This window comes from Macrobrachium nipponense, chromosome 22, assembly GCF_015104395.2.
Source record: "Macrobrachium nipponense isolate FS-2020 chromosome 22, ASM1510439v2, whole genome shotgun sequence".
Taxonomy (NCBI): domain Eukaryota; kingdom Metazoa; phylum Arthropoda; class Malacostraca; order Decapoda; family Palaemonidae; genus Macrobrachium; species Macrobrachium nipponense.
In genome coordinates, this window is record NC_087213.1 from 52,686,194 (window position 1) to 52,705,660 (window position 19,467).

Sequence of the window (19,467 nt, forward strand, 5' to 3'; positions counted from 1 at the left end):
AGAATTTGTTCTCAAACTAGAGAAAATCTGTTCAGAATATATATATACATATATATATATATATATATATATATATATAAATATATATTATATATTATATCTATATATATATATATATATATATATATTATATAAGTGGTTTACATAATAAAAATATGGAATGTTAGTCCATATATATAAAAAGTCTAAAACTAAAGAGGTCAACCAGATTGCTTGCAGGAATGTGATCAGAATAGAGACGCTAAAGATGGACGTATACAATAAAAGTAGGCTAAGATAACATGTCGTCATCTGTGGTCATTCATTTGTTTTGAAACAGTCCAAGCTCCCTGCTTGAGACAACTACCCCGACCTATTATTCAAACGGCCTACGTGATCTGTAGCGTGTCTCATTTGATTGTGTGTTCGTATGAAACTATGTCATCTGATAGTCAGTTTAATGTTCCATATGTTTTCGGATAATTTTCATATGTTTCGAACTACTGTCTGTTCCTTCATAACTTGTAACAGAGATGGTAGACAAGCAGAAGAGAGTTTAGCTATCGTCATTAGAAGAACCTGTACCTCTTTACCTAAGCTTTATCATGTAGAGGAATAGGATTAGCCATCATCAATGGCAGAAGCGATCAAGCTATCGTTATTAGAAGACTTGTACAATCATATCTTGATCTTCAGCATGTAAAACTTCAGAAGAAATTATATCTATTTTTATACTTAGTGTTTTCTACAAGAACCTCACCGAACCATGAGTTTAACACATCGTCGTAAAGATAATACCGACTTCGTAAGTGATCTACAAAACCCCAGACACTCCATTGAAGATGGAAGTGCAATACCAACCGACTTAGCGTATAGATTATCGCTAGTCTAACATTACCTCATAGGGCGCCTTATCATACAAGGCACGAGTCCTAATATTGGTGGCCAGCGGACCAGAAGAACTCTAAAACGTCCTACGAAGAAAAAACAGAATAATAAATCATGAAGTCAACGACGACGAAAGCAGCAGATTCTTCAAGCAACCTAGTATCATCATTAGTGAGCGACTTCAGAAAACAACAAAGATTCGTCAAGCAAAACTTAGTATCATCGTTAGTGAATAACTTCAAGAAACAAAACCGACGTGTCCTTTTTCCTACGGCAACGGAAGCTTCGTCTCTCATTAGAATCATTCAAGAAAACATCGTTAGTGAGCGTTTCCGGCACTGCAAGAAAAAAACCGAACGCGTCTGCAGCATCGGATTTTCAAGGGCTCGAATCATCGAAACAACGCGCACGGGGGAAACTGAAGCCAAACCAGGTCGTCCGCTAAATAGAGAAGGAGGACCAAGGCCGTGTGTCGTTATCGGAACACCGTGACTTCCCACAAAAGCAAGCTAAGTACAATTTTTTATTCATTTGGAGTAACTTTGAGTGTTTCCTTTGCAGGTCGAATTTCGTTATTCCTGTGGCTGAAGTTTACGAGACATTCTTAATCTTCTTTTTTACAGAAATTATCTACATCACCTTGAGATTTCGCTACTGCGAGTTTTTATCTTTGAGTGTCTGTTTCCAGAAGTTCTACTGAAATATCGTAATCATATACTATGTTAATTTTATCATTTTGGGTGATTATTAATCCCTTACGTAACAAATCATATTAAACAGTGAATATGCGTTTACGCAGTGGACGTCTGTATTTATACAGATGCATGGATAGGGTCGTTAAGCACCGTAGTGATTAGAAAACACACACAAAAAAAAAACAAGTGGAACACCCGTACAAATCATATAAATTAGAGGTAACACTATTTCGGGTCATGACAATAAATGCTCCTTTGCAAGTCCCGATCGCAGTTTTAGCCTTGAGTTTTTTGAGTTATATAAAATATCGAACCTCAATGACTCAACTTAACTTTAAAAAATATGGCTGGATTGCAAGGAATAACATGTCTGTAAAAAACTTTCATCAGGCCAAATGCGCTGACCAGGATCTCTCACTATTTCAAATTTTAGCAAAGAATGAAGTACAAACAGTTAATATTGAATACAGTAGAGATAACTTGTCTTATTAGTAATCGCTCAGTTCCTAATAGTTAGTCATTCATTGCTTTATACGTAACCAGCAACATAATGCTAAAACACACAATACGTTGCCGATGGTAATAAAGAGAAGGATCCTAATTATTACAAAAAGAAATAAAAACAGTAGCCCGTTCAGAATCAAACAAGCAAACTCGGTGACTGTGTCACCTAGTCAAGCGGTCAAGGTCAGTCAAAAAACTGCCGAAGTGTTCAAAGCAAAGCAAATTCCACACAATAAGCGACTCTAGCAGAGTGGGGAAAAAGCGATGTTGGATCATACATCCCAAATACCTTTTTAAAATTAAAAAGGAATTTCCCTATGCATCACACGACCGTATAAAGTAATCAGAGCAGGTTTTTCGTTTTTTTTTTAATACATAAGTTATTATGAGTAGTGGTGGATAAGCCCGACTGTACCGCGCCGTAAAAAATTAGAATATCTTATTATTTTTCCTTAGTACAATTAATTACCAGTATTTACGGACTCATCGTCTGTTGTTCGAACTTCCCTAATGAGAAGTCCGGAGATAAGCGAGCGTTTACAGATACCTCTATAGTTATAAAAAACATTGATCTGTATCTAGAGTAATTGTAAGATCCATCTAGGGGTATACAAAATATTATCTTACATCCTGCAAAATAAGGCGTGTTTATCAAAGGGAAATCCTATAAACCTTCAAACATATTAAAATCCGTTTGAACAAAATGAGACAGTTAATCAAATAATAACTTATATAAGGAACTATACATTTGTCTCATAAATCGTAACATTGTTCAAATGACCCAACAGAATTCTCCCACAACCGCAGTCGCACTTTGCACGCAAAATCTCGAGAAGCATGCACCCTCGAATGTCTTAGTGCGTGTAAAAAGACTTTGCTGTGGGAAATGAAATTTTAAATCCTTCCACCCGACACTCTGAAATATAACGATTCCGCGAACAAAGCCCTAAAAGTATACATATCGTGGATACGGAAGTTATAAATATCGCATTTTTTATTGTTGCTAATTTTAATCACGCCAACCAGTCGTGGATGAATCTCTCTGATAATCATCTAAAGTAATATCCGTAAAGTCATTCAAGCAGAGGTGATTCAGCAGAATTTTTTTTATCTTCTACCTGAATACCAGGAAGTTTCTCCACTAGCGAGTGAATATCTGGGAGAAAAACGGATGTCATTGAAAACAAAACACGGTCTAAGGACAAACATAAAGCTATTTACGTACCTTTCGTATAGATTCTCAATGAAATTTTAAAATAGAGATAAATGACGAAGTTGAAAAATGTTAGTAATAGGAGCCAATTAGGAAATCAAATAAGCCCATAATTTTTCCCTCAACGTCATGCCATAAAAGATCGGACTTGGCGTATCTGCGCAGATTACTGTCGCTTAAACAAGGAAACGACTTCCGATAGTTTCCAGTGCGATGTACGACGACATCTTATTCTCTCTGTTAGGTAGAATAATAAAATTTTTTTTTTTTTTTTCTCACCAACTTGGACTTACTTAAATGCTTTTACCAGATACCATTACCTAAGTGATTGTACCTCACACCGTTTCCAGCACACCCAAGGGGACATTATCAATTTTTACGTATGCCTCCGGCTTACGTTTGCGCCCCAAATTAAAATATAGTGTTTGGAGACTTTTAGGGATAACCTACATGCCTATAGGGATGATCTTGTAATCTTTTCTAATACCTTAGAAGTACATTCACATAAAGTAGAGCTAGTGCTACAGAGACAAAGACAAATAATCTCAGAGTAAATATCTAAATGTGAGTTTTTAAAAACCGAACATGTTTATCTAGGTTTTATGTGTCTGGTCAAGTCTTAAAAGTAGTCCATGGTAAGGTGTCGGCTATTCATAACTTTCCGGTACTTATTAACGTAAAAGGGGGATACAGCACTTTTGCGCTGTAGTGGGTATTACAATCGTATGCAAATATGTAACTCTTCAATCATGACAGCTCCTTTAACAGATCTTACGAAGAAGAGCGTAGATTTATTATGGTCTAAAAAGCATCAACAGGCGTTCGATATCTTAATAGCGGAATAATGCAGCTTACCTAACTTAAAAACCCCTGCCCTGATTTAAATAAGGAATTTTTTTATCGCAACAGACGCCTCAGACCAAGGGGTAAGAGGGATACTACTTCAGCAATATGATAAACAGTTCGTTCCCTATAGCTTTTTATTCACGTAAACTAAAGCCCTCTGAAAGTAAATATGCAGTAATAGCAAGGAAGGGGTAGGTATCTTTAACACTAGTACATTTTAAGTTCATAATCTATGGCTAAGCTGATAAAGTCCTTACTGAACATGAGTCCTTTACCGAGTTTTTCAAAGGCTTTAATCACAGTCCAAAAGGAACTCGGTGACAAATGATCATTCAGGTCTTTGGAGCCAAGTTAAGATATCTACCTGGGAAAGCAATTATCATAGCTGACGCATTATCCCGCAATCCCGCACCATACAGCAAAGAACCATTAATTGGACTAAAAGATATAGAAACATCCGTGCCTATTGTTAAAACCGTATCTAAACAAGAAAATTCCTTAACCCAAGAGATCGCGAGCATTGAATATCTGGGTTGGAGCGCAGAACTGTTACAAACTGAACAAAGCAAGAGTCAACAGACATAACCCAAACAATAAACACTTCGGACGGAAACAGAGTCAGCAGCAATAAAACACCAAAACAATAAACACTTCGAAACGGAAACAGGGTCAGTGGTAGGCAAAAAAACAATAAACACTTCGAGCAGAACCCTAAAGCAAAAGTATATTTAAAGTATGTGTATCAGAATAATGTAATCAAATGTAATATTATATGTAGGTCTGTGACGAGGTAAACCCGAAGAACACAGCAGATGACTAACGACGCCAGTATTAGTAATAATCTCTTTCATACCAATCGTCGTAAACTGGTTGCATTCCGTCATCCAGGTTCCCTACTATGTCACAGAAAGCCAAATCACTATTTTACTGGCCTACAATGCTTACAGATATAAAAAGCACATAAACTGATTGTAACACGTGTCATGAAGACAAGGGACACACTAAGACACCTGTCAGTTTAAGGGCCTATCCTGTGCCAAATCAATCCTTGAAAGAATATACGTAGAATTATTAACAGAATTACGAGTCTGACAGAGGGAATAAACACTTCTTAGTGTTAATAGTTCCTTGACACGTTTATATAGAATTAATAGCACTAAAAACAAACACCGCAATTGAGTGCGTTACGAATATTTTATGAGTGCTAAATCAATAATATGGAATTCAACACATAATAATAATCTGTGACTCGGGTGGTGTAAATCAATAATAATCTCCTTAACACGTTGTGTGAATTCCTTTCCATTAAGAAAACCAATAATATATTTGATCACCCAGAGTCAATCGGTTTGGTAGAATAACGGATAATTAAATAGGAAGTGTCAATGTCTTACGAGTTACAACTCGTGATATTGGATCCGACCGGATTATAGCGGTTCTCGCGGTTTTAAATACCTTTATCATTTATATCTTGTATCTATAGAATTGATGCCGCAAGTAGCCTTATACGGTACGCCGCTAGAACACTTTTCCACATATTCAAGCCAACCATTAATTTATCAAATATATATAAAAAATATATAAATAAATAAATATAAAAAATAAAATAAATATGGATACAAGTGGAGTCAATATAATACACTCCCGTAAGAAGTCGGAAGGGTTACAAATTATAATAAAAAAGGAATCACGATAAAATCAATAAAAGCAAAAACGTAACATATATAAATATCCAAATAAAAATATATGCGTAAAGATTTGAACTCTAACTTAACGCTTTAGTAATGACAAATAAGCTAAAAGTTCAACACATATCCAAAATCTACTGACATATTGTCTGTCCCGGTGATTTATATTCGTAGTCAATGAAAAAAAAAAATTAAATAAATAAAATAAATAAAATAAATTACTAATAATAAATAAAATAAATAAAATAAGAGATTTTAAAGTCAGGAAGGTCTAGAAGTGAAAATGTTATCTATGGAATAATCCTATATGAATCTTATACAGGGCTAATATATATAGAATTTGTATGGAAACCTTTTTCATATAGTTTGAATAAGGAATATTTATTTAACATAATGCCAACATGAAACTAATATTGTTCAATTTTGGTACTGTTGTTTTTTTTTTTTCAGACATTCTTCTCATGCGGTGGAGAATTACAACACTAAAGTATCATTTGAAAAATACTAAAGTCGTATCTCTTACAGCAAGTAACGTAACTCTTAGCTGGCTGAGAGCAATCTCCTGCCAAGTGACGACGTCATCATTGCCGTATCAGCATTTTGTTCCTTTTAACCTCAATAATCTGCTTACACAGGCTTCATCTGTGTGTCGTCTCTGCTTGCAACAGCAGATTGACTGGAGAAAGGAATGCCTTAGTTCATGAACTTCACATGTGGTTCATAGGGTCACATGACAGGCCACATATATTCTTATCCGTGTGTAATGCAATTAGTTAAGGACTTGTAATCATTTTTAAAATTAATGAACAATATAAGCAAATAGAATTTCTATAACAACAAAATGAATTATTTTTTTTTTTTTCTGAACCTCATAGACATTTAGAAGTATCAAGATATGTATATATGAAATATTTACTTGCAACATTAGCCTATTACAATTCAAGTAAAACATTCATGGGAAAATGTCACATTTTCTTGAAAAACCCAAAGTTTATTTAGAAATTAGTTACATAGTGGGGTTTTTTTCGTTGCATCTCCTACCTATTAATAATGTTTTAAAAGTTAACCTCGAGGATGCGCACGAGAAAATTGAATATGAAACTTTTGTTAGGGCACATAGAATCATGATTAATCTTCTCTTTGACTCTTATGTTTGCCTGGCAATCTTACAAATAGCTCCGTTTTCCACTTCTTGTCTAGTAACTTACTACCAGTAATATCGAATTTTCTTTGAGATTCGTAATGATATCTATTTATTTTTTATAATTATGGATATTTTTACAAGTCATCATAGACCTGGATAGGTTCACTCATTGTTAATGCCATGGATAAAAAAGTTTGTACAGCGGACTCTTTTGAATTCCGAAATATCAGCGAATTCATGTGGGTTTAAGTCTGGTCTAAATGGCTCTCTTCCCTCCCCTGTATTTGGATGTTGTCTGAATTTACTTTGCCCTTGTGACAAGTATAATTTCACTTGCAGGCTGATTAATGGAACCGGTTACAGTATCCTGCAGTACGAGAGTTTCACATAGCAACTTCAAAAAATCGTTCGTCGCAGCGGACGACTACAGTCAAGTAACAACCGCCTACAATGTGAAAGGAATTTCATGGACTTCTTCGACCGACACCGTATCTCGTCGTTAATCTCGTTTTCATGCGGAACGCTCCAGCGGCTGTCGGAATTCGACTACAAAAGGGACATACTTCCGACAATTACGTCCTGAAGGATATTCAACTCTACTTTGCTGGCGAAGGACTCGTGCTGGGGATGTTTTTTTATTCATCGCGAACGTAATCGTGTAGCTTAGGATGCAGAGAATAAGTATGAGCGCAAAATGGACCGTTGGACCCGCCCAGGCGAATTTTCCCCTTGTTTTAACCATTGATAAAGGCCGTTTCAATTGGCTATAGGTGGTTGTCTGGAACTGTGTAATGGACGAAAAGTTGTTCGAAAGCTAGTTAAATGTGAAGTAGTATAACCTCGGTCATGTATCCTATACTAATAAAGTATATGTATCCTATATATTAAATGATCATAAATAACAGAATCGAAATATATTTTTGCGTGTACGCAATAGGAATCTCTTATATAAATGATCATAAATAACAGAATCTAAATATATCTTTGCGTGTACGCAATGGTAATCTATTTAAAGTGCACTTATATTAATCATAATTATATGAATCCATATACATATGTATAAACAAATCAGGTAGCCTATAATCAATCTGTTACCTTTTTTCTTACCAATATCTGCAGTTATTTATGAGTTAGTATATTGATTAATGAATCAGATATATAACATTTAGCATAAAAATCAACGAATCAATCAGCATAAACATTAATAATTTTATCAATTCATATATGAACTTTTTTATCAGTTAAAATATGATTTTTATCATGTTAATCTTCATTCTGTGCAATTATCAGAGTACATTAGTATTTTCTGTAGCATATGTATCTTAATGAGATGAAGTGAAAAACTGTATCATTATATATATCATGTGATCACTATTATTTACCAATATCATTGTTTTATATTTGATTACTTGAATCAATTCATGTACACAATGAATTTTTATTTACTTATATATATATTCACATAGTGTCTGTATCACACTCCTATAAGTCAAATGCAAGTCAAGTTTGAGTAATATTTAGTAGTTGGTTTTGGTAGCTGACCGAGCTAATGTAAGTGTTTACATAATAAAAATATGGAATGTTAGTCCATATATATAAAAGTCTAAAACTAAAGAGGTCAACCAGATTGCTTGCAGGAATGTGATCAGACTAGAGACGCTAAAGATGACGTATACAATAAAAGTAGGCTAAGATAACATGTCGTCATCTGTGGTCATTCATTTGTTTTGAAACAGTCCAAGCTCCCTGCTTGAGACAACTACCCCGACCTATTATTCAAACGGCCTACGTGATCTGTAGCGTGTCTCATTTGATTGTGTGTTCGTATGAAACTATGTCATCTGATAGTATGTTCATATGTTCGAACTACTGTCTGTTCCTTCATAACTTGTAACAGAGATGGTAGACAAGCAGAAGAGAGTTAGCTATCGTCATTAGAAGACCTGTACCTCTTTACCTAAGCTTTATCATGTAGAGGAATAGGATTAGCCATCATCATTGGCAGAAGCGATCAAGCTATCGTTATTAGAAGACTTGTACAATCATATCTGATCTTCAGCATGTAAAACTTCAGAAGAAATTATATCTATTTTATACTTAGTGTTTTCTACAAGAACCTCACCGAACCATGAGTTTAACACATCGTCGTAAAGATAATACCGACTTCGTAAGTGATCTACAAAACCCCAGACACTCCATTGAAGATGGAAGTGCAATACCAACCGACTTAGCGTATAGATTATCGCTAGTCTAACATTACCTCATAGGGCGCCTTATCATACAAGGCACGAGTCCTAATAGAGATATATATATATATAAATATATATATAATATCTATTTTTATATATATGAATATATAGAAATATATAATAATATATATTATATATATATATGTATTATACATATCTATATGTATATATATAATAATATATATTATATATATATAAATGTACCTATATATATATATATATATATATATCTATAATAGAATATATATATATATATTATATATAACATTTATATATATATTATATATATAATAGAAATATATATATATATATATATATATATATATATATATATATATATATCATAGATATATATATAAATGTGCATATATATATATATATATATATATATATATATATATATATATATATTAATATATATATATATATAATATATATATAATATATAAATGTACATATATATATATATATTATATATATATATATATATATATATATATATATATAATTATAATAGAACTTCCATGTAAACTTTAAACCTGTATATGCCTGATTGTGTTTGTGTACAATATTTAAAAGACCTTATCAAACCACCACCACCCCCGGCCCACCTTCTTGCCCCCCCCCCCCCCCCCCCCCCCCCTCCCGCGCCATCCTTCGGCTTTTGTACATCTAGCAAAAGTCTACGAGCACTCGGAAACTAATATTCCCAAAGCAAACATTGCTTGCTTTGCCATACGCCTTGGTCCCCTCCCCCCACACACAACCCACACCCCCTTCTCCCAGTCCCCCCAACCCCAACCCCCCAACAAAATCCCTTTTTAAGAATTGTTTAATTTGGGAGTCCCACCCGGCTATGCAAATATGGAAATATGTCAGTATGTAAATGCATCATGGCACTGTCGAAAGTTCCTTCTTCTTCTTCTTCTTCTGAGAGAGAGAGAGAGAGAGAGAGAGAGAGAGAGAGAGAGAGAGAGAGAGAGAGTTTTAATCGACGATAAGTCACTCGTCAGACTCTTCTCCAAAGCTGTTGGTAACTTTTTTTTTTTTTGTGGGGGGTGGAAGGGGGGGGGGGAGGGGGGGATTTTGCATTTCGGGATGGGCGCGTGCACGCGATGGCGGTTTTTTAGCCCGAGACTTCGCCCGGGTGCCCTCTCCCCGTCCCCCGCCCCTCCCCCTTGTGCGGTTTTTAGTAACATTCTCTGAAAATATCTGCCAGATCTGAGACCGTCTTGAGGCCGTCTTGAAGACGTCTAAAGACCATCTTGAGACCGTCTAGACTGTCTAGAGGCGTTCTTGAGGTTGTCTAGGCCCGTCTAGAGACCGTCTTCAGACCGTCTTGAGGTTGTCTTGAAACCGTCTTCAGGCTGTCTTGAGACCGTCTTGCAACCGTTTTGAAGCCACCTTGATATTGTCTTGAAGACGTCTTGAGACCGTTTTGAGGCCATCTTGTTTAATAAGTGAGATCTCTTTCTGTTTCTTCCTAATGAACAAAGTAATATTCTTTGGAAGCTTGAATTTCAAGGCAATGGCTCCTTTGGTGGACTTGTTCCATATGAATAGGTTTTATCATCGTGTTAAGTCATTGGCATATATTCATGGTGTTATTATGGTATTTTTAATTGTCAAAGTCTGGTATCATCAATACTAAAAATACCACAATAACACCATGAATTACCTAACAGTCTCGCAGATTATGAGAGACGAATTATTAGAAAAATAGATAAAATTGTTTATAAGATCAATTCAGTTAACTCTGCCGTTCTTCTTAATAAGACATGTATCCGAGAAGGTCTGCTTCCTGCTAATAATAATAATAATAATAATAATAATGATAATAATAATAATAATAATAATAATAATAATAATAATAATAATAATCAATCCTCACGATTCCAGATGGTGTACTGTTTCCACATATGGCCCATTAACTCTCCCATTCACAAGCCACTGCCTGGAGTTCGTAGGAGGGCTTTTTGTAGAGTCTCTCTCTCTCTCTCTTCAGGATTTAATGAGACCGATTTTTTGGTCTTTGACAGACAATGGGAAGGAGGCGACGGTGTGTATATATATATATATTATATATATATATATATATATATATATATATATATATATATATATGATACACACACACACTGCATACCACTTCATGACCGTTTCAAACAAACTCCATTCGATCTCCATCGCATCATCTTCACCATCACCATCACCATCACCATCAGATCCACAGAACACAATCTCAGGGGAGAGGTGGGGGTGGGGGAGGGCAGGGCAGGGGGAAAAGGGGTGGGGTTGGTGGGTGAGTAAAGAAAGCAGGAGCATCTTTACAGTATGCGAAATGTGCTTGTTTCGGAAGCAATTGCAAATTGCACTGCCGCGGGTGGATGGTGGGAAGCCGACATCTTCTAAATCACTTTCTTGGTGCGCTTTCTTATGCTCTTATACTTCTTATACTTCTTATACTTCTCCTCCTGGTGTTCGCCTGCCCACATCTTCCTTCCTTCCTGCCGGAAGGATTTCCCTTCGGTGTTCGTTTCTTTCTTTTTTTCTTTTTATGTGTGGGTGGTCGTGATATCCCCCCCTTTTTTTTTCTTAAGGTGATTGTTTTTATGTTTTTTTAGTAGAATGTTTGTTTATGAGTGGGTGGTCTTGATATCCTTTTTTGTAAGATGATTCCTTTTTAAATTTTTATTCTAGCTGAATGTTTTTTTCATGTTTTTTTTTTGTGGGAATATTTTTTTTTGTTTTTTTTTATGTGTGGGTGGTCGTAAATATCCTTTTATCTTTTTTTTAAAGGTGATTCTTTTTATTTGTTTCTAGTTGAATGTTTTTTTTCATGTTTTTTTGTGTGGGAATGTTTTTTTTTATGTGTGGGTGTTCGTGATATCCTTTTTTTAAGGTGATTCTTTTTATATTTTTTCCTAGCAGAATATTTTTTTTATATGTGGGTGGTCGTGAGATCCCTTTTGTTTTCAAGATGGTTGTTTTTATATATACTTTCTTTTTTGTATTTGAATTTTTTTCGTGTATTTTATATGTGGGTGTCGTTATATCCTTTCATTTTTTTAAAGGTGCTTGTTTATATATATATATATATATATATATATATATATATATATATATATATATATATATATATATATATATTCTAGTTGAATGTATTTTCCCCCGTCTTTTTCCAAATAGGTGGTCGTTAAATCTTGTTTTTTTCTAGTTGAATGTTTTTTTCATGCTTTTTTTTCTATGTGGTAGTTGTGATTTCCTTTCATTTTTTTCATGGTGCTTGTTTTTTAATTTTTTCCCAATAGAATGTTAATAGTGTCATTACCAATTCCTATATTATTTTTTTAAGTTGCATATTTTTTATCAATGTTGCAAAGTTTAATACTATTATTTGTCTCGTTTATATTGACGCTGATGCTTACAAAATTAGATTGATTCTATTCTTATTTTGAGTTTGTATATATATATATATATATATATATATATATATATATATAATATATATATATAACAATTATATCGCAATGGCAGTTCGCTAAAATGTTCATGATTGTTACCCTAATAATTCATGCGCACCTGATTCCAAGTTGCTGGTCCAATCAGCTCTTCTTGTCCTAAACTCGCCTAGTTTTGGTCCCCTGATGTCCTGGAACAAATTTTAGGCCCTTACTAATGTCCTAAGGGTCATTTGCTTCTCGTACTAATGTCCTGGAATTCATCTCAGTCGCATTACTTTTACTGATGTCCCCAAAGTACATTTTAGTTTTCCTTTTGCGTTGTAATTTCTTTCTCTCATTTAGTACTCCTACCTTACTGTATATTGACCTAAAGTTAAGTGTATCTTTGTTTTACCAGACTACTGACTTACTCTATGTTGACTTAAAGTTATTCGAGTTATACCAGACCACTGACTTACCCTATATTAACTTAAATTTATCTTAGTTTTACCAGACCAAAAATTACTCGATGTTGACCTAAAGGTATCTTAGTTTTACCAGACCACTGACTTACTCTTATTGACCTAAAGGTATCTTAGTTTTACCAGACCACTGACTTACTCTTATTGACCTAAAGTTTTCTTAGTTTTACCAACCCAAAAATTACTCTATATTGACCTAAAGTTATCTTAGTTTTACCAGACCAAAAATTACTCTGTATTGACCGAAAGTTATCTTAGTTATACCAGACCAAAATTTACTCTGTATTAACCTAAAGTTATCTTAGTTTTACCAGACCAAAAATTACTCTATATTGACCTAAAGTTATCTTAGTTATACCAGACCTTTGACTGATTCTGTATTGACCTACAGCTGTCTTTAGTTTTACCAGACCACTGACCTACCCTATATTGACCTAAAGTTATCTTAATTTACCAGACCACTGACTTACTCAATATTGACCTAAAGCTATCTTTAGTTTTACCAGACTGCTGACTTACTCTACATTGACCTAAAGTTATCCTTAGTTTTGCCAGACTGCTGACTTATTCTACATTGACCTAAAGTTATCTTAGTTTTACCAGACCACTGACTTACTCTATATTGACCTCTATATATGACCTAAAGTTATCTTAGTTTTACCAGACCACTGACTTAATCTATATTGACCTAAAGATATCTAAGTTTTACCAGACCAAAAATGACTCTATATTGATCTAAAGCTATCTTTAGTTTTACCAGACCACTGACTTACTCTATATTGACTTGAAGTTATCTTAGTTTTACCAGATCACTGACTTACTCTATGTTGACCTAAAGTTATCTTAGTTATATCAGACCACTGACTGATTCTATATTGACCTAAAGTTATCTTAGGTTTACCAGACCATCGACTTACTCTATATTGATCTAAAGTTAACTAAGTTTTATCAGACCAAAAATTACTCTATAATGACCTACCTAAAGCTATCATTAGTTTTACCAGACCACTGACTTACTCTGTATTGACCTAAAGTTACTTTAATTTTACCAGACCACTGACTTACTCTATATGGACCGAAAGTTATTTTAGTTTTACCAGACCACTGACCTAACCTATATTGACCTAAAGTTATCTTAGTTTTACCAGACCACTGACTTACTCTATGTTGACTTAAAGGTATCTTAGTTTTACCAGACCACTGAGCTGATTAACAGCTCTCCTAGGGCTGGCCCGAAAGATTAGATTTTTATTTACGTGGCTAGGAACCAATTGGTTTCTTAGCAACGGGACCTACAACTTATTGTGGGATCCAAACCACATTATATCGAGAAATGTATTTCTAATCGCCAAAAATAAATTCCTCTGATTCCTCGCTAATTGTCATTTTTTGGGGCGTGGGGAGGCGGCGGACGGGTTGGTTTGGGGTTGAAGTGCCTATTTATGTACTAGATTGTAACATTATTGGAAGCATACTAACCAATTTTTATTTTAAAAAAGAAAAAAAATGTCTTATCTCTATCGAATCTTAACCTTATTCCAGATTCTCTAACTTAAATAACTGACAACTCTCTTCTAATCTCATAAAGGCATGTTTGCTACCAATACCTGTAAAGAATTCGGCAGTTGGAGAGAAATAACTGCCAAGTATAATTCTTTTAAAACAATGCAAATAACAAGAAATGGTCGTCATTCATTTTATGCAAAGGATTTACAACGTTTCGTCATAAATTCCTTGTACGTGTTTGAAGCGAAGTATTGTCCTGGTTGCATTTGGTTTTTGTCAAGAGTATTCACCTACTACGAATGAAAAGTTATACATATATTTTTATTTTTCTCACAATTTAGTAGAATTTACCTACAATCCATATTCACTGTTTATTTGAACAACTTCCAGTAGGCAGATGTATCTCCAACCTGCGTAGCTACATTTGTCACTCTTGTAGTAGGTTACCTGTATATATATATATATATATATATATATATATATATATATATATATATATATATATATATATATATATATATATATATTCTTTAGTTTTAAGCTGTTTCATTGACCTTAAGTTTAGAACTGACACTGGTAAGTATTACATTATTACTGTGCTTAAGGATTTAACACCACTTCTTGACGCTATTCTACAAGGAGGAACATATTCATTTTTTTTATTCTTAATGTATATTTCTCATTTACACATTGATTGCATATACCTAAGCTGTGTTTACATCTATATATGAAAAAAATATATTTTTGTTTGAGAAACATGACTGAATATTTCCATCATTTTCAGGTCGAGCTCGATGTTGCGACCCAGGTTAGCTATCCTAGCAGTTTCTCTTAAAAATATGTACAGAAGTTTATCCCTTTTACTGAATTAGAAAAGGGGCCTGGGCCCCTCATATTTTAGTTCTTCTCTTTTCTTTAATTTTATTTCTATGACTCTTTATTTATTTATTTTACACCATCTTGTAATAAGCAGTTCCGGGAAGAATCCCTCGAGAAGTCCTGTGACGTCAGAGCTGATCTGATGAGAGCTTGGGAAGGACCTCTGTCTCTACTCTGGTCTTGGGTTGTCTCAGGCTAGAGGGGACTAGCTATCTTGCTCTTGCCTAGGCGTTTGCTGCCTGCTCGCACATTCTAGAATACCTAGGGGACACGACAGTCTCTAGGTATACTATAGGAGATTCACATCAGCCGTGCATTTGATGTCTAGTAGAGTCCCTTACAACGCTCCTGATTGGCTGTTGATAAGCCAATGACAGGGCTGGAAACTCTCCTCAGTCTCTCTCGAGAGTTCACATAGGCAGGATGTATGTTTGGAACATACATCCTGCCTGTGTGAACTCTCGAGAGAGACTGAGACCTTCCAGTCCCGTGATTGGCTAATCAACAGCCGATCAGGAGCGTCGTAAGGTTCTGATTGGCTGTAGATGAGCCAATGACAGAGTTTCCAGCCCCGTGATTGGCTTATCGACAGCCAATCAGGAGCGTCGTAAGGGAAGGGCCTAGACATCAAATGCACGGTTGATATTAATCTACCATAGCTCACTTGCATCATGCTCTAGCATACCAATATGTATTCTAGATCTTGACTAGTCAAGAAGAGAGATGCTGCGACAATTCCCCAGAGCAGAGGTAACCCAAGACAGACAGACAGGGGGCAGTCGTTCCCAAGCACCACCGTCGTCAGCTCTGATCAGGATGTCTGCCCGAGGAATTCTTAACCGGAATCCATTGAGCATAGTCCCTCCATCCCCTCTTTAGGATACCCCGTAACTTTGGCTATATATCCTACTGCACTATCGTAGTCTTAGGGTCGTATTTCAATAGGATCGTAGATATAACACTGCATTTCATGGGTCAGTTTCATGCTGTAGCAAAACTTCATCATCAGTGACTGGTAGACTTGGGATCATCGTCCCTGGTTATCACTGGCCGGACCTTTTGGTGTTTCTGATGCTGATGACACTTTACCACACTTCATTCAGCCAACTGGATGAGAGATCCGCTGGGCCGGTTCTGAAAGGCTCGCAGGTGTTCAATTATTCTTCAAAATTCCATTCAGGTAGTTCTTCAAACTTCAAGTTCCAGTTGGTGAACTTTTCTTAAAATGTGACCGATGCCTTTCAGCTCCGCCAGTTATCCATATCCAAGACAATGCACAATTTTTTTTAAACAAATCTTCTAAGTGATATACTGCAATGCCATCGGCTGGTCTTCTCTTAGAAGGACCTCAGCCAATAGCTGTGGAGTATATCTTAAACTTGAAACTAACCCAAGTTGAATAACCGATGTTAAAACAATTGTTAAAATGATTCTTTAAAAGCTTTTTTCATTCTCCTCAACCTTCCCTAAAAGCAAGAACCAAGTGACTGTGTAAGTGTAAATTTCTGTAAAACAAAAGAGCATTTGCCTGTAAGTAAAACCCCTTTGGTTACTAGTATCACATCACTGTAAACGCATCGTATATGCAGGGGCAAAAGGGACAGCTTCCTGGAAGAGACTGGCTTTGAAAACTACCGGAGTCACTTAACTCTCAATAAACATAGAAGGAAGGTTCCCTTCTGAAAATGTCAGGAAGTCTAACAAGCTGAATGCTATAGAGTCCACAGTTTCTTCCTCCAAGCTGTCCCTTTGAGCTGCGAATTTGAAATCTGCTATTAGTAACACCTGCGACTATCTATAGACTGTGCGTCAGTTCAAAAGGACGAATTCACCCAAGCAACGTTTTGGTCAGACGTGAATCATCAGCGTTTCCTGGATAAACTTCGATGTTCAAGTCAGTGATGGCCTTGAGTCAGGGACCTCCGTATGGCATCACAGTTTTCCAAAGATCAGAGCTAGTGTCATCAGACTTAACGTGATGCTTTAGTGGCAATGTTTCTATTTGTCTATTGGGATTTCTGGACTTCAGTAATGATTTCAGTAATGATTTCAATGGCCAAATTTGTATAATTCATTTTCATTATGAATTAAGAGCTCCTTGCAAGTTAAGTTAATATTTTTCTGAACTTTGCTCCGTTTTAATCAGTGTTATCCTGGACTCTATGATCATTTTAATCCCCATGTTTTTTTAGAGTTCATTTCTTGTAAATTAGCCATATGACTGTGCTCCTTAAGAAGTTATTTACCCAAATTAATCAGTTTTTTTCCATGAGGATTCAAAGCTAATCAAATAAGTCCTTTAAAAAAAGTGCTAATTCAACTGGCCATTTTTTGAGAGATAGCCCAAATTGAGGAAGCCATTTTTCTGAAAGTTCAGTGCTAATTCAAGTAGCAAATTTTCTAAGTTCAGTGCTATTTATGAAGCCATTTATCTGACAGTCTAGTACAAATTTAAGTGACCACTTTCTTCTGAGAGGTCAGTGCTAAATTAGGCAGCGTTTAGCACTAATTCAAGTAGCCATTTTCTGAAAGTTTTATCCTAGACTGACTGGCCAGTGCTTCTGAGAGTCCAGTGCTAACTCAAGTAGCCGTTTTCCGTGAATTCAGAGCTGAATCAAGTAGCCTTTTTCACTGCTGTTGTAATCAACCACCTTAATATGTCTGCTCTGAAAGTTTTATCCTAGACTGCTAAGACATTATATCAGAGAGTCCATTACTAAACTCAAGTAGCTATATTTCTGTGCATTCAGAGCTGAATCAAGTAGCCTTTTTCCATGCTATTATGATCAGCCACATTATGTCTGCCATTTTCTGATAAGCCATTATCTCAGAGTCCAGCACTAATTCAAGTAGCCATGTGCCTGTGAATTCAGAACTAAATCTAGTAGGCTTCACTGCTGTTGTAATCAGCCACTCAATTATGTCTGCCATTTTCTGATGAGCCATTATCTCAGAGTCCAGTACTAATTCAAGTAGCCATGTGCCTGTGAATTCAGAACCAAATCTAGTAGGCTTCACTGTTGTTGTAATCAGCCACCTTGATATGTCTGCTCTGAAAGACCTATCCTAGAATGCTAAGCCATTATATCAGAGAGTCCAGTACTAATTCAAGTAGCCATTTGTCTGTGCAGTCAGAGCTGAATCAAGTAGCCTTCTTCACTGCTATTTAAACCAAGACATCTTATTATGCATCCTGATGAATCATGTCTACCCAGTTGCTCGAACGACAGCTATATATTGCTATATTTACCATCTATATATATACATATTCCTGTGGCCTTTTGCAAATAAGTATCACTATGTACTCTCAGTAGCTGACTTAGTTGAAGACGTATTATTATCTAGTTAGTTTGCCCCCTCTGCTGCTGTCTCAACCACAGCAGCAGCTGCAGCTGCTGTTACTACAGCAGCAGCCACCGCGACGCCTCCTCCTCCTCTTCCTCCTACTCCTCCCCGGGACTCCTCCTCGCGCCGAAGACTTTTCAAACAGCAATCCGACCCCAAGGGCGCCACAACTCTAACCATATTGCGTAAGGCAGCTTGTTAATTGCATTTTTTTTATCTTTTTTTCTCTCTTATGATTTCACCACCTTTATTCATATAACGGTAAGACTAATTATAAGACTTAAACTAAGATGTATTCATATATTTTATAATATATATATATATATAATATATTATATAATATATATATATATATATATATATATATTATATATATATATATATAAATATATACTATATATATATATATATATATAATATATATATATATATATATATATATATATAATGTATATATAATCTCTTTTAAGATTTGTTTCCTTTTTCTATATTTAAGTTTAGAGTAGAATTGTTCTTTTGGGGGGAGGGGGGATGGGGCCGTCTATGACCTATGTTGTCGTGACGCCAGAATATGCTTAGAATGAGTAAGTTAAACAATTAAGCAAT

General features: G+C 35.3%; 1 protein-coding gene across 3 annotated transcripts in view; it reads left to right on the forward strand.

Annotated features, from left to right (window-relative positions):
• Positions 1 to 19,467, forward strand: part of LOC135198639 (uncharacterized) — a 314,250-nt gene that overhangs the window by 66,552 nt on the left and 228,231 nt on the right. Inside the window, exon 2 of one of the 3 annotated variants that reach the window (XM_064226412.1) lies at positions 15,422 to 15,445. The exons of the other annotated variants lie outside the window; for them this stretch is intronic. Coding sequence (XP_064082482.1) covers positions 15,422 to 15,445 — 24 coding nt within the window. The remainder of the gene's footprint in view (positions 1 to 15,421; positions 15,446 to 19,467) is intronic. 3 annotated transcript variants of the gene reach the window in all.